Source organism: Grammomys surdaster, unplaced genomic scaffold (genome assembly GCF_004785775.1).
Source record: "Grammomys surdaster isolate TR1022 unplaced genomic scaffold, NIH_TR_1.0 129, whole genome shotgun sequence".
Taxonomy (NCBI): Eukaryota; Metazoa; Chordata; class Mammalia; order Rodentia; family Muridae; genus Grammomys; species Grammomys surdaster.
The window spans coordinates 17370476-17385782 of NW_021604587.1; the positions used below are offsets into that span (position 1 = coordinate 17370476).

Here is a 15307-nt window from a genome sequence, read left to right on the forward strand (position 1 = left end):
GAGACAGAACAGCAGACTGGACATGGCAGGGCTGTCTGTGAGACAGAACAGCAGAGATCAGAGCAGAGAGAACCAGAGCGAGAAGCAGGAGCAGAGCAGAGAGAAGACAGCGGGAACAGCAGGACTATAAGGAGGGTGAGTGACTGTAGGGACGGAAGTCCTGAGCTGGAGGGAGCTGAGGGTGGGGAGGAGGTGAGAAGCATGGTGAGAAGATGCTACTGCCCACATTGAAATGTGTAACAGGTACTTGAGACACTGAGGAACCTGAAGAGCAGCATGGGCTGTGGTAAGCTGACAGGTGGCATAGGTAGTGTGTGTCCCTTCTGTCGGCGATGAGGGAAGTGAGTCCTTTGGGTAGTTGGGAAGCACCTTCACACGTTTCTGAGGGGTGCTGGCTTTTTATCTAGCTGCCAGAAATCCTTCTGTAGTCCAGGCCGAGCCCAATGCTGATTATTCGGACTGCCTTTTGGTGTCTGGGAAACTAGAGTTTTCTTTTGGACCAGACACTAAGTCAGACATTTTTTTTTCTGCTTTGATCTTTGAAAGTGGTCTGTGATAAGAGGACAATTTACAATACAGAGATGTAAGCACCTGTCCCAGCAACAATCTTTAACTAAAATTCTTTGCCCGTTCTTCTGCAAATGCCAATGGTTCTCAAAAATTTCTAGGAAAACCTACCACTGAACTAACTCCCCAACCCCTAAATCAAGTCTTGTTCTATGTCACCTCTGTTCTGTTCCATTATTCAACTCTTCCCTGAGAAGATACCATATTGTCTCAAGTTAGATTTCTAATACATTTTAAACTGGATGACTATGGTGGTTTTAATATGCTTAAACCAAAAAGGGAGTGGTACTTTTTGGTAGTGTGGCCTTGTTGGAGTAGGTGTGGCTTTGTTGGAGGAATTGTGGGGGTAGGTTTTAAGGCCCTCATCCTAGCTGCCTGGAAGTTGCTCTTCTCCTAGAGCCCTTAAGATGAAAGTGTAGAACTCTCAGCTCCTCCTGCACCATGCCTGTCTGTATGCAACCATGCTTGATGATAATGGTCTGAACCTCTGAACCTGTAAACCAGCCCCAATTAAATGTTGTCCTTATAAGAATTACCTCAGTCATAGTGTCTGTTCACAACCATAAAATCCTAAGACTGTGACTTAAATAATAATTCTCTTAGGCAATTCTAGAGGCTAGGAAGTTCAAAATTAAAAGTAGAGACAAGGCAGGTTTTATTTTGAGACTGCTAGCCTTTGCTTATAGGCTATACACAGGGGTATATAGGAAGGGTGTTAGGTACACCCTTATGTACACAGGGGTATACAGGAAGGGTGAGCTCTTTGGATCCCATTCTCCTGGGGTTTTGTTTGTTTTGGGGTTTGTTTTGATATTGATTGATTGGGTGTTGGTTGGTTGGTTGGCTGGTTGATTAATTGTGATAGCATCTCACAGTATAGCCCTAGTCAGCCTGAGACTTACTATATAGACCACACTGGCCTCGAACTCACAGAGATCTACCTCCCAGTGTTATGATTATGCTTTCTAATTAATTTATCTTTATTTATGTCTGAATGTTCCAATCTCCTTATCTTTTTTTCAAGTCCTGATTTCCTGTCATTCTCTTGATTCATTCTATAGGTAAAACTCTACATAGAATCTTTCATTTGAATTATTGAAGTTTTCATTTGTAATTTGTTTTTGATATTTTTATTGAATTCCATGTTCATATACTGTGTTGATTTTATTTATTCATTCAGCTGTTGTTTGTGTTTTCTTAGAATTTGTTCAATAGTTCATTTGTATTCTCTTTGATTTCTTTAAACATACTTTTCACTAGTCTCTTGGATTCGTTGTCTGGAGTTTCATTTATTACCAGGATTAGTAATTAGGGATCCTTTGACCTTGGTTTTTCCTGTTTTTTGTTTTGTTTTGTTTGCTTTGGCACTTGTATATCTGATGTTTCATTGAAATTCTTTTAATTCTTTCATTTGATATAATTACAGTATTCAAGGCTGTCGTGGGGTAAGGTGCTCTTCTCCCCTGCAACATTAGTGTCTGAGTTACAAGCTTGGTCCCCAGTGCTCACCTGAGGGTAGAGTGCTGTCTACTAACACTAGCGAACAGTGTATTTACTATGAAAGTTCAGCAATGACCTAATAAAAAGCATCGTCCCTTAAGTGCCAGTCATGTTAGGAATTAAAAGACCACAGAAGCTCATGTGTACTGGTATATTAAATAGATGTTATGAGTAGAAAGACAGAGAAGCACAGATAGACTGGTGATTAGTATTGGGTTGATAAAGAAAAAGAAGATGAGAGAAATATAAATAGAAAAGGGAAATGTAGGATAGGAGGTATGAAGCAGTTAAAGCTAATAGCGGAAGAAAAGGGTAAAAAAAACCTCAGTCAAATACTCTAAAAAAAAATACCCAGCTTTTAGAAGTCTGAGGCAGAGACTCTACAGAGAAGGCCGGCTAGTGTCCTTTGAGAAAGTCTGTGAAAAGGGAAAATACTAGGGCAAGAGGAGGAGACAGAGAGAGGACACAGACAGCGGGCTGCTAGATTAAATTATGGATATTGCGTAATGAAAGACTGCATGTGATGAGCAGACCGCTGGGTGGGGCTGTTGAGTAAGCATGCTGTCTGGCCTGTGTGCTGTTTCCAGGCTTTGGGCTCTTGGATTTCCTTCCCTAGTTCCCTGTGCCTTTCACACTCGTGAGTGTATCTTATCTAAATTGGATTATAGATAGGGGCAGTGCATGGCCCCGGGCAGTCATCTGAGATTAAGCTACAGATGCTGGCCCAGTCAGTAGAAAGTCCTTCCCAAGTGATGCCTCTGGATGGTTATGATTGCTGACTATGAGCTTGGAAGCTCCTCACAAGGTCTTGATGCTGTCTCATCTTCAGTTGGGTTGTAGATATTGGCCTCACCAGTCCTTCCTGATATCCAGGGCTCTTGGAACCTGAGTCTTTGTTCCCCTACAGACTCTGGCTCTGAACAAGATTCCACATTCCTGAACCTTGTACAATTTGGGTTAAAGCTTCTTCTCCACAGTTTTTAGATATTCTCTTGGTCAGGTTTCAGCATATATTCTGGTGGCATTTGCTTTTAAATTTCCAAAAGTGTGGCCCACAGGAGTTGCAGGGTTGCCATGCCACTAACTCAGCAGATCTGATACTAGGGAAAGAGCTTCCTCCCATGCACTCGGCACTCACCTCTGTCTGGCTCCCCTCTTCGTGCTCTTTACTGAAATGCCTCTTACTAAGCCTGTGGTATGGCTCTCCTGACCTCTCTGCTTCTGGCCATCTGCTGATGGTATTCGTATTCTCTCTCATTTCCTCTCCTGCTTTGTAAAGCTAGAGATAGGGGCTGGAGAGATGACTTAGCAGTTAAGAGCACTGGCTACTGGCTGCTCTTCCTGAAGACCCAGATTCTGTTCCGAACACCCACACAGTTGCTCACAAGCACCAGTAACTCTAGTCCTAAGGGATCCTATGCCTTTCTCAGGCACTGTGTACATGGGGTAAACACCCATACACGTAAAATGGTAAGTAACAATAATAAAATGTAGAGCTATCCAGCTGGGCAGTGGTAGCATACACCTTTAGTCCCAACACTCAGGAGGCAGAGGAAGGAGGAGCTGTATGAGTTCAAGGCCAACCTGGTCGATAGAGTGAGTATCAGAACAAAAAAAGGCTACACAAAAAAATCCTGTCTCAAAAAGTCAATAATAATAATAAATTAAAAAGTAGAAATATCCAGCTGTCTACACACCTCTGAGGACCGTTACATAGTTTCCCCTGTATATTCTAATGTTGTGGCTGCCTGTTTGCCATACTCTTAAAAGTTGTTCTTGAGTAGAAATCTACTGTTCTGGTATCTTTTTCTCTCTGTTTTAAAGATATTCATATTATCACTGACTCTTATTTTATTTTGTTTTATTTTATTCTGTGAGGTGCTGAGGATAAGACTGTGCATACATAGTAACAAACGCTGTATCACTCATGTGCAGGCTGTTTGGTCTGGATGTGTCTGCCTCTGGGCTTCTTGATTTGTTTGTACTCAGGATTTGCTTAACTTCATAGATCAGTACATTTATACTTTTCCACAGAATAGAATTGGGAAATTCTTCTGTAATTTCCTTTTCTTTCAATTATGGATTGAGATAGAGTCTTCCTGTGATAGCCTCAGACTTGCCACTGACTTAGCCTCCAGGTAAGTGCCGCCACTAACCTTTTCCATCCCAGTGGCATACGTGTTGGCGTCATTGAAATTCTACCATTCCCTCTTGCTCTGTGAAGTTGCTCTGAGTATTTTTTCTTAGCATTTTATGTTGCATAGCATCTATTCCATTTATTCTTGGAGCAGAGTCTCTCCCTTGTGACACAGGCTTCAGAATAGAACTCATTGTGCAGCAGGGCTGGCCTTGAATGGATGCTGATCTTCCTGCCGAAGCCTCTCAAGTCCCAAGTTTCAAGTGTGAGCACCAGAATCCTCCTGAGTGCTTGGGCTGTAGACATGTGCGACTGTACCCAGCTTGTATAGTCTCTGTTTCTATGTCTGTCCATTTTTCCATATCATGTATTGTTCTAGAACCCTCTGTTCATCAGAATCTATAGAAGCTTAAGTGCCGTAAGTAAAGTGGGATCGCACTTGCATAAGCCTTCTGATTGTAAGTCAGCTTTTGTACTGCGAGCTCCAGGTTAGTGAGTACCATGTAGAGGCTGTGTAAATAGCTGTTAGCCTGGAATGGTTAGAGAGGAATGGCCAGAACGGTTCTGTGTGTATTGGGAGCAGGAGTGACCACTATATGCCTAACCACCCAGTGTCTGTCCTTGAGCAGCAGCCCAGCCTTTGTTCTGTAAATTGTCTTCCACCTGAACTAGTTTGTGGACCCAGAGATTCATACTGACCTGTGCCTTGCATAATGCCACTTACCTTGTCTGTTGTATATTTCTGTATTTTTCATCTGTAAAAGTTCATTTTGAATCTTTTAAAACTTATTCTTTATATACCAAGCTAATGTAGTTCCCCCAGATTCTGGACCATCTAGAGTATGGTTATAATCATTGACCTGGCCAGGCCCTGCCACTGAAGTGCAGTGGTTGCAGCTCAGTGGCCATTGCTCTGTTGTGTCTTCCCTTGCCCTTCAATCTGCATCTTTGTTGTGTTTATTTGAGGATTCTGTTTTGTTTTGGTTTTTGTGACAGGGTCTCAGGAGGTAGCCCTGATTGACCTGGAACTTACTCTGTAGACCATGCTGGCCTAGAACTCATAGCGATCCCCTGTCTCTGCTTCCCGGGTGCTAGAATTAAAGATGTGGGCCAGCACATCAGATGTCTGACTTTTACTTTGAAGCTTTGTTCATTAGACAGGAATTTTGCCTTACCTGAGTTGGAATCCTTCTCAGTACTCACTGTTCCTGTGAATAATGACATTTTCTTCTGTGGCTGGTGGCACCAGGTAGAATTTCCAACGTGAGGGGTCTTTTTTAATGCTCGTTTTACATATAAATATCTAGTTTTTGCAGCACCATTTGTTGAAAAGACCTTCCTTTCTCCTTTGACTTGTCTTTGTTGAAAATGCATTTATTTAATTACCTTTGTTGAAAATCAACTGACCATGCACAGGTAGGTGTATTGTTCCTTGTAGGGCCCAGTGAATGGTTGTTTCTTGCTTCTTCATTCTCCTGTGGTGATCAAGCTTGAAAGTGTTTTGTTGCTGCTGCTCTTGTTGTCTCTCCTTCTGTCTTTCTTTCTTTCTTTCTTTCTTTCTTTCTTTCTTTCTTTCTTTCTTTCTTTCTTTCTCTTGGAAGAGTTTGTTCAGCAGTGAGGAACAGAGGTGCAGTTCACGTTTATGGGACAGTGAAAAGGCCTTGAAAACTCTGAGACTAAGCTGCTTTTACCCATGTGACAGGATAGTCTGGACAGTAAAGGTCTGCCTTCACTCTACCTCTTATGTCCACAGGACACATGAGAGAGAGAGAGAGAAAGAGAGAGAGAGAGAGAGAGAGAGAGAGAGAGAGAGAGAGAGAGAGAGAGAGAGAGAGAGAGAAGAAAGTTGGGCTATAGAGATGGCCCAGCAGTGAAGAGCACTGGTTGACTGCCACAGGCAGTTTTTCTGGAATAAACACTTTGACACAGGTTATAAGTGGAAAACAGGAGATGTCACAGGAAGACTGAAGCCAGGACAGCTCCTGAAAGGGTTTGGTTCTAGGTCCAGTTTGCATTTTCATTTTGTACTCTAACACCACAAGATGGGTGAGCAAGCAAGAAAGTGTACCTGGTAGTCTGCTTTTTTTTTTTTTTTTTTTTTTTGAGCCATATGTCATAGTTAACTGGTATAAGCTTTAAGCGTTTGTGGTTATCTTGTTAAGGGCAATGACCCATTGTTTCAGCTGTTTCTCCAGGTCACTCTGTTCCAGGTAACACATGAAGTCATGCTTGGCAGTGAGCAGCACATAATAATTACTGCTCATGGTTGGCCTTGTCGACCTTGTTCTACTTTAGTCCCACAGAGGCCTTGGGGTCAGTTGCCAGGTCCTGCATGATGACTTACAGCCAATAACTCCAGTCCCAGGGCATCCAGCATTATACCAGCCTCTCTGACCTTCCTTCAAGGTCACTTGCTAAGGTCTCTTCAAGGTCTTCTGGCCTTCAGAGCCACTGCACACACATGGTACATATACATACATACAGGCAAACACTCATACACATAAAATAAAAATAAAAGAAAAAATTTAGAAGAATGTTTCCAGGGACTAGAGCAATAACCCACCCACAATGATAGTTAATAATCATCTGTAACTTCAGTTATATTTGACACTCTCTTCTGATGTCTGTGGGTACCAGGTATACGCAAAGTACACATACATACATGCAGGCAAACATTTATACACATAAAATAAATAAATCTAAAAAGAGAGAGGAAAAAAGATCTGTTCAGTATTTGTAAACTGTGGCCATTGTGTCTCTTTGGGCTCTAGATGAGCAATATGATGGCTTTAGGGTTGAGCTAGCTTCTGCCAAACCTGGAGAATTCACTAATGTGTTAGATTCTAAAGAATCATCTCAGAGTGGCACAAAGGACCATGTGAAGAAAGCAAAAGTAACCTGGCAAGGCAGTTTCTTTTGGTAAAAGTGTGTGGGCCAGAACCTAGACTGAGCTAGAAAGTCAAAGAATGCAATAAAGGGAGCAGGGAAGATGACTCCGACTAAAGCACAGAGACTTTATAGTGATGTAAAGGAGAAAGCGGGCAGAGTCCAGGCTGAACACGGCTGGCCTAAACCAGACTGTGAGAAGAGATGGGGAGGGAAAGCAAGAGAGGAGCCCCAACCAAGAGAGGCAGACCAGTCACCAAAATGTCTGAGTTCTGTAGGGATCAGGCCAGGGGAAGGAAGCAGAAGCCCAGCCCACTGGAGGGAGAGGTACAGGGTAAGGACAGGCCCAGGGTTTTGAGAGGAGCCACGGACTGAGTGAGACTTGTCCTGGGTTCTTGATATCTAACTGGAAACACTTTGGTTTTTATTCTAACACAGGTGGTTATGGTATCTTTTCTGAGTGTCCTTGGTCTAACCACACAGTCTTTCTTTTCTTTTTTCTTTTTGTTTGTTTGTTTGTTTGTGGTTTTTTGTTTTGTTTTGTTTTGTTTTGTTTTTCGAGACCAGGTTTCTCTGTGTAGCGCTAGCTGTCCTGGAACTCACTCTGTAGACCAGGCTGGCCTGGAACTCAGAAATCCACCTGCCTCTGCCTCCCAAGTGCTGGTATTAAAGGCGTGCGCCACCCCACCACTGCACATAGTCTTTCAAGATTAGCTAATTTTAAAACCACAAGCACAAAAGAAATGATAGAGAAGGGGCAGGAGTCAAGTTCTGGGAATGCAGAAGGATCTTTGTGTTAAAGAAAGCTTTTTCAGGTAGGGAAGATTAAAAGATTTACATACAGGTTCTACAAGGTGAGGGAGATTTTTAAAACAAATCACACAAATGGAGCAGATATATTCAAATTATTTTAAACATATTCTCTTTGAAGACACCCAATAAGGGAATGTGAATTTTGCTTCTCCACATCAACTGACAATATATATGCTTGTTGTTGTTGGCTTTTGATTTTTGTTTTTAGGAGTTGTTTGGTTGGTTGGTTTTTGTTTTTGTTTTCTTTTGGGGATTTTTAGAGACAGGGTCTGTCTATGTAGCCCAGGCTAGCCCAAATCCTGGGAGTGGTCCTCCAGCAGCTTCTGCAATGTCAGCAAGCCAGTACCAAGCAGCACACCTACTCTTTTCCCTGTTCTTATGCAAAACTGTGTCTGTGCTGCTTTTCTGTTTGAGAGTCTGGAAGGTTATTTGAGCTTCCCAGACCAGAAGGATCAGCATGCAGGTTGTGTAAGTGCACCTGATAGTGGTATCTCCTTACTACTACTGGAGTGATGGGGTGAACGCCTGGTCTCTGTAGCCCAGTGAGGGGGGCGGAGCGTCTTCAGAAAAATGGCTCTTAGTTATGCTGAGCATGTCATTAGGAATCTTGGGCAATCAACAGCAGGTTTAGATTGGCTAGTTTGTAAAGAGTCACTGAAAAGGAAAGGGAAGGAAAGGGGAAGACCTTGGACATTTAAGTGACTTAAGTTCTGAGAATGCAGCAGCAGCCTCTGTCTAACAAAGGAGTTAGCAGCGAGAGGACTAAGCCTTTAGCATAAAGGTTACCAGGGGCGATAAGTTTCCTTTCCATAAGCAAAGGTTTTAGAGTGTTTAATAGGAAGCTTCAGCTTTTTTTTTTTTTAATGTTTCTTCCAGTCTCCTATGTAATTTGACTTATAATTTATTGGTTGTTTAGACAACCAATAAAGGTAGGAGGAAGGGACGGCCACTTGGGGATGTAGCAAGGTGTCCGTAAGCATTTTTGCAAAGAATAAACTATATAGCAGCCTCTCTGACCTTCCTTCAAGGTCTCTTGTTAACAGGGAGTGGGTTGCAAGAGCAATGTGCTCAGGTTCATGTATATTCAAGGTCGTTGTTTAGCCTGTGTGGGTATATGGCTGTTTTCTGTTTTTCTTCTCCCTGAGTCTCAGACACATACAACAAGCTACCACACAAGATAGGTTGGGCCTCCCACCTCCATACACCAGTTAAAGAGGCAGGCAGAGAATAGAGATGGATCCCATGTAGTCTCATTAGAAAAAGGTCAAATCACCCATCATGAAGTACAGTGATACTAAGTCTGTCTTCCAGGTTCTGTGCATGGCGGGGTTTCACTTTTCTGTTTCATTGGTTTTGTTTTAGAGAGAAGGTAGGGGTGTGTGTGTGTGTGTGTGTGTGTGTGTGTACATGTACATGCTGGTTTTTAGACTTACTAGTTTAGTTAGTTTTTTCATTTCTAATATGGTACAAGCTGGCTTTGGTTTACTGTATAGCCAAAGATGATGTCGAACTCCCTAATTCTCCTGCTATCACTTTCTGAGTCCTGGGATTATAGGCGTGGCTACTGCCACACTCAATTTTATAAGGTTCTGATAACTTAGCTACATTTCTGAAGGTTTAGGTTTGAATAGTGGGCAAGAAGCCAGGCTTGGTGCTACACACCTTTAATCTTAGCACTTGAAAGACAGAAGCAAGGAGATCTCTGAGTTTGAGGCCAACCTGATCTACATAGAGAATTCCAGGACAGCTGAGGCTACACAGAGAAACTTTGTCTTGAAAATCATAAGTAAATAAGTAAGTAAATAAAGATGGCCAGTAGAGGCAGGAGAATGCTTGAGTAAAGAGCGCTGACCAAGGTGCTGTCCCACTCATTGAGAATTACATCATTGTCTCAGCTCTGTTCAGTCCTGCCTGTTGGATAAGTCCTCAGAGGTGTGTAAAATCTGCTTTCAGGATGCAGTCTTTCCCTTTCTCAGCTTGTGATTCCGTAGGAAATTTTAATTCTTTGTTGTATATTATTTCAGTAGTTAGAATACCAAAAGTAGAAACATCTTTCGTCAGATTGTTTCTTCTTCTAGTACCTTCAAGAATCTAGCCCAAGGATTAGCACTCCAGCTCTGACCAGCATTCTTTTTCTTCTAGGAAATGTGTATTTCTTCTCTGGTGGTCTTCTATTTTCTCACCGTCATCATGGAAGTATCGTCATTTCCAAGGACCACATGAATTCTGTCTCCTTCTATGATGGGGTATGTGGTCTTTTAGCCCTGGCTTTAGTGCTCTGAAGTACATCACGTTTTCCCTTTCCCATGGTAGCCAGGGCTATCATGTGGCAGGATGCCAGAAACCACAGTAGCCATTGGAGCAAGCCAGCAAGGAAAATGAGCAGAAGCCTATGCACTCCCAGAATACTTCCATGCTTAACTAGAAAGGCCTTCTGGTCGGAAGAGTCATCCCAGCCCCATGGCCAGATCTTTGACCCCAAAGACACATAGAAAATAGCTGAAAAAGACCTCCAGTGGCTCCTCACACAAACCCAAGGCTCACACACTTCAGAGCTGGAAGGTTCACCCTGTGATATTGATGGGGCTTTAACATATCCCTTAGCCCCAAGAAAGAATTATACATAGAACAAAGATGTAAAAATTGCTCATTTCCTCCATGAGAGTTTAACATCAAGTTTAACCTCTCCCTCCACAGATGTGTTCCCTAAGAACCATCTACACCAGCATTACTCATCCCCTTGGGTGGTAGATCCAGGTTTTCCCCATTCTGTACTCACTGGCTAGAACATAGGTGGTCTCTCTCAGTGCAGTAGTGGAGTAGAGGGGCGGGGCTTCCACTTGGTCTGGTCTCAGCCTCAACTAGAACATGGAGTTAAGTGGTTTGGCTGGATGGCTCAACAGATAAATTCATGATCAAATCTTTCTTCAGAAAAATCCTGCTAGAAACTTGGGAACATCAGCTAGGCAGACTGGATGATCTTATTAGATAAAAGAGGGTTTTGTTCATTTTTATGTTTGTTTTGACAGGATTTTTCTGTGTACCTCTGCTGTCCTGGAGCTCACGATATAGACCAGGCCGGCCTTGAACTCATAGATTCACCTTCCTTTGCCTCTTGAATGCTGGGATTAAAGGTGTGAGCTACCACCTGGCTTACTTTCTTGTTTGAACTTGTCTGTATATATGTACACAAGTGCAGTTTCCTGCGGAAGGCAGAAGAGGGCATTGGATCCAGAAGGCTGTAATTACAGGGAGTTATAAACTTCCTAACATGGAGTACTAGAGCTTGCACTCAGGTTCTCTGGAAGAACAGCAAGCTCTCTTACATCACTTAGCCACCTCACCATTAAAAGGGTTTTAATATTAGTTTTTATAAATAGTCTTCTAACATCAGCCGGTTAGTGGTGGTGCACACTTTTAATCCCAGCACTTGGGAGGCAAAGGCAGATGGATCTCTGAGTTTGAGGCTAGCCTGGTCTACAGTGTGAACAGAGTGAGTTCCAGGACAGCCAGGGCTACCACAGAGAAACCCTGTCTCAAAATCAAAAACAACAACAAAAACCAAAACCATCATTATCATGATCTTCTTCCTCTTCCTCCTCCTTTTATCATCAAGAAAGTATAAGTCATTTAAAAAACAGTGCTAAAGGAAGCTAGAGAGATGGCTCAGTGGTTATGAGCACATGGGTTACAGAGGACCCAGTTTGTTTCCCAGTACCCATGGCAGGGAGCTCACAACCACTTGTAACACCAACTCCAGGAATTCTGACATGACAGACAAATACAGGGCTGACACTCAAACACGCACAGGAATAAATTTTAAAAAAAATTTAAGAATAAAAAATTGGAGCTGGGCGGTGGTGGCACACGCCTTTAATCCCAGCACTTGGGAGGCAGAGGCAGGCTGATTTCTGAGTTCGAGGCCAGCCTGGTCTACAGAGTGAGTTCCAGGACAGCCAGGGCTACACAGAGAAACCTGGTCTCGAAAAACAAAACAAAACAAAAGAATAAAAAATTGGCTCGAAAAAACAAAAAAAAAAGAAAAAAGAATAAAAAATTGGGTTTAGAGTAATGGTTAAACAGTTAAGAGAACTTTTGTTGCTACAGCAAAGGACCCAGGTTCAGTTCCCAGCACCCACATGGCAGCTTATAACAATAATTCCAATTCCAGGGGATCTGATGTCCTCTTCTGACATTGATGGATATCAGGCACACATGTGGTACATAGACATATATGCAGGCAAAACATTCATTGTAAATTCATATTTTTATTTTTATCTCCATGTAACTTCCAAATGAACGAAACTCATACTATGATATATTTATATTAGGCTCTGCACAATTACTGGGGGATTACCCCTAATATAATTCTCTAACAACTGGCTACTTCCCAAGTGTGCTCCCCAAATACTTGCTGTTTGAAATTTTCTAGGTTATTTCTACTCCAGCAGTCTTGTGTTCTGGAGAGGCATTTCACTCTGGTACCTGCTGCTGGTCCATCATGACTAATGGAGACCTTCTGTTCTCTCTCTCTTCTCCACTCTGCTCTCCCTTTCTCCTTTTTCCTCCACCTGTGACCCCCCAGCCAGATAACTGAAAACCCACCTAACTCTGTTTCCTATAGTAATTGGCTGTAGCTATTTTTATAACCAATAATTTTAAATTGGGGTGCAAATTTTGCACAACAAAAGATGGTGTATCTAAAACTTCACTGTCTTTGGGGCACAGAATTTAGCACTGGAATACATAGCATCACCAAATCAACTCCCAGCTGTAGGCTTAGATTTTTGAAAACCTACTTTTAATAAGGGTTCTTAAATGCTTAAGCCTCCCTTCTAGCCCACCCCCCTCCAGAGGCAGTGGAAAGGAAAGGTTACTAGAGCAAAGGAGGATGTGGACCTGCTTAGACATTGCTTCTTTGGAGCAGATCCTATCTATGTTGTCAGGATATCAGCAGTTCATTGTACTTGAGTCAGCAGCAGCAGCTCAGTCAATCCACTTGCAAACACCATTCACAGATCAGCTGTGTGAGGTTTGGCAAGCACCATTCACTTATCAGCAAGGGCAGGTCAGTCTAGAAGAAACTGAAGGCTCTTCCAATGAGCCTTAGTCTGAGAAAGTGGCAAGAAGCTGCCAGAACACCACCAGAAGTTTTTTTGTGCATTTTTCTCTATGAAGCCACACAAATGATGACCAACAAAGAATGGTAAGGCGAACCAATACCATCCAGTATTGTTAGTGAAGATCAGAGTCAGCAAAGCCCAACAATGACTAATAAAGAACGGCAAGGTGTACCAATATCATCCAGCATCATCCACTGTCTGTTGGGTTATACTTACATTTTTTCTAAGCATCACGTGTCCTCTCAAGCATCTGCATTAGCAAAACATCACATACCCTTTTTCCAGGCTGCCTCCAGAAAAACACCATGCATCTGTTCTTAGCAAAACATGTCCTCCCACATGCCTGCTTCAGCAAAAACATCCTCTCATAAGACAGTTTCCAGAAAAACATCACATAACACAGCTGAGTCTCCAAAGAAACCAGAACTTTTTTTTTTGGTTTTTTGAGACAGGGTTTCTCTGTGTAGCTCTGGCTGTCCTGGAACTCACTCTGTAGACCAGGCTGGCCTCGAACTCAGAAATCCGCCTGCCTCTGCCTCCCAAGTGCTGGGATTAAAGGCGTGTGCCACCACGGCCCGGCTAAACCAGAAATTTCTACTTCACCCAACAATTCATAAAGTAAATTGAATCTTTAAAACAAAATGAAAAAAAAAAAAAAACAGTGTTGGAGTAGCAAGGTTAGCTAACTTGTAGGGAGTAGTTTTTTGGTTTGGCTTGGTTTGGTTTGGAATTTTGAGACAGGGTCTCTCTCTACATAGTCCTGGCTGTCCTCAAACTCATTATGTAGACCAGGCTTAGCCTTGAACTGGAAGAGCTCCACCTGCCTTTGCCTCACTAGTACTGGGATTAAAGGCGTGCACCACGATGCCTAGCTTCTGAGGGCAGCCTGGTCTATAAAGTGAGTTCTAGGAGAGCCAAGATTACATAGAGAAAACTTGTAAAACAAAAAGTTACTTAATTGAATAATTGATTGATTAATGATTTTAAAAAATTTAGTCAGAAATGGTGTCACATGCCTTTGATCCCAGCACTTGGGAGGCAGAGGCAGGAGGATCTCTATGAGTTTGAGGCCAGCCTGGTCTACAGAGGGAGTTCCAGGACAGCCAGGGATACACAGAGAAACCTTGTTACAGAACAACAACAACAGAATTCAAAGTAGGGTCTAAAGAGATGGCTCAGTGGTTAAAAGTACTTGCTGCTCTTCCGTAGAATCCAGTACCCATGTTGAGCTGCTCACAGCTGCCTTTAACTCAGGATCCAAGAGGATTCAGCCTATGCTCTGGCCTCTTCTGCTGCCTGCACTCACATGCAGACATGTATACATACATATAATTAAATAAATCCTTCTAATCAAAATAAATACCTAATAGATTTTAATATTTTAATTAAATATTTTAATATAATAATTTTAATTTTTAGTTTTTCTTTAACTTATTACTGGTAAGGAAGAGGCACTCATACCACATGGTGCATACATGGAGATCTGAAGGTAGCGTTCAGGAGTAAGTTAAGCTTAGGAAATATTTAAAAGTGCTAGATGTGACGGTATGTAACTGTAACCCCAGCACTCGGGAACAGATGCCAGAAGATTGCACAAGTTTAAGGCCAGCCAGGTCCACATAGGAAATTCATGCCAGCCAAGGCTATATAGAAAAACCTTGTGTACTAGCTTCTTTCAGTTGTTATTACAAATACTCTGTCAAAAAGCAACTTAGCAAAGAAAGGACTTACAGGTTACAGTTCATTTAGGAAGGGATGTCACAGTGGTAGAGCAAAGAATGGCCGAAGAGATGTCTGAGCAATTAAAAGTACTGGCTGCTGCTATTCCAGAGGGCCAGACCTCCATTCCCAGCACCCACGTGGCAGCTCATGACCATTCCCAGGGAATCCAGTGTCCTCCTCTGATCTCTACGGGTAGTACACACACGTAGTGCACAGACAGACATGCAGGCAAAACACTCATACACATAAAGTTAAAATAACAAGCAGAGACAAATAGACACATCCATGCTTGTTTGCTTGCTGTTTAGCTTTGCTTTTCTTATACTGTAGAGGATCCCATGCCTAGAAAATGATGCCTCTGGTACACAGTGGGCTGGGTATTACGTCAGTTAACAAAACAGTCCCCCACAGATAAGTCCATAGGCCAGCCTGATCTAACCTCAGCCTTGCTTGTTTTGCTTGCTTGTCTACTTGCTAGTGCTGACTTGGCTTTTCCTATTCAGACAGTCTCTGTTCATACACATAATGGGGAATTGTTGCTACCCACATCTGGCAAGGT

The 15307-nt window shown here is 42.5% G+C and overlaps 1 protein-coding gene across 1 annotated transcript in view; it reads left to right on the forward strand.

Moving 5' to 3' along the window:
* Positions 1 to 15307, forward strand: part of CUNH20orf194 (chromosome unknown C20orf194 homolog) — a 131173-nt gene that overhangs the window by 76719 nt on the left and 39147 nt on the right. The window contains exon 21 of the mRNA XM_028755558.1: positions 10046 to 10149. Coding sequence (XP_028611391.1) covers positions 10046 to 10149 — 104 coding nt within the window. The remainder of the gene's footprint in view (positions 1 to 10045; positions 10150 to 15307) is intronic.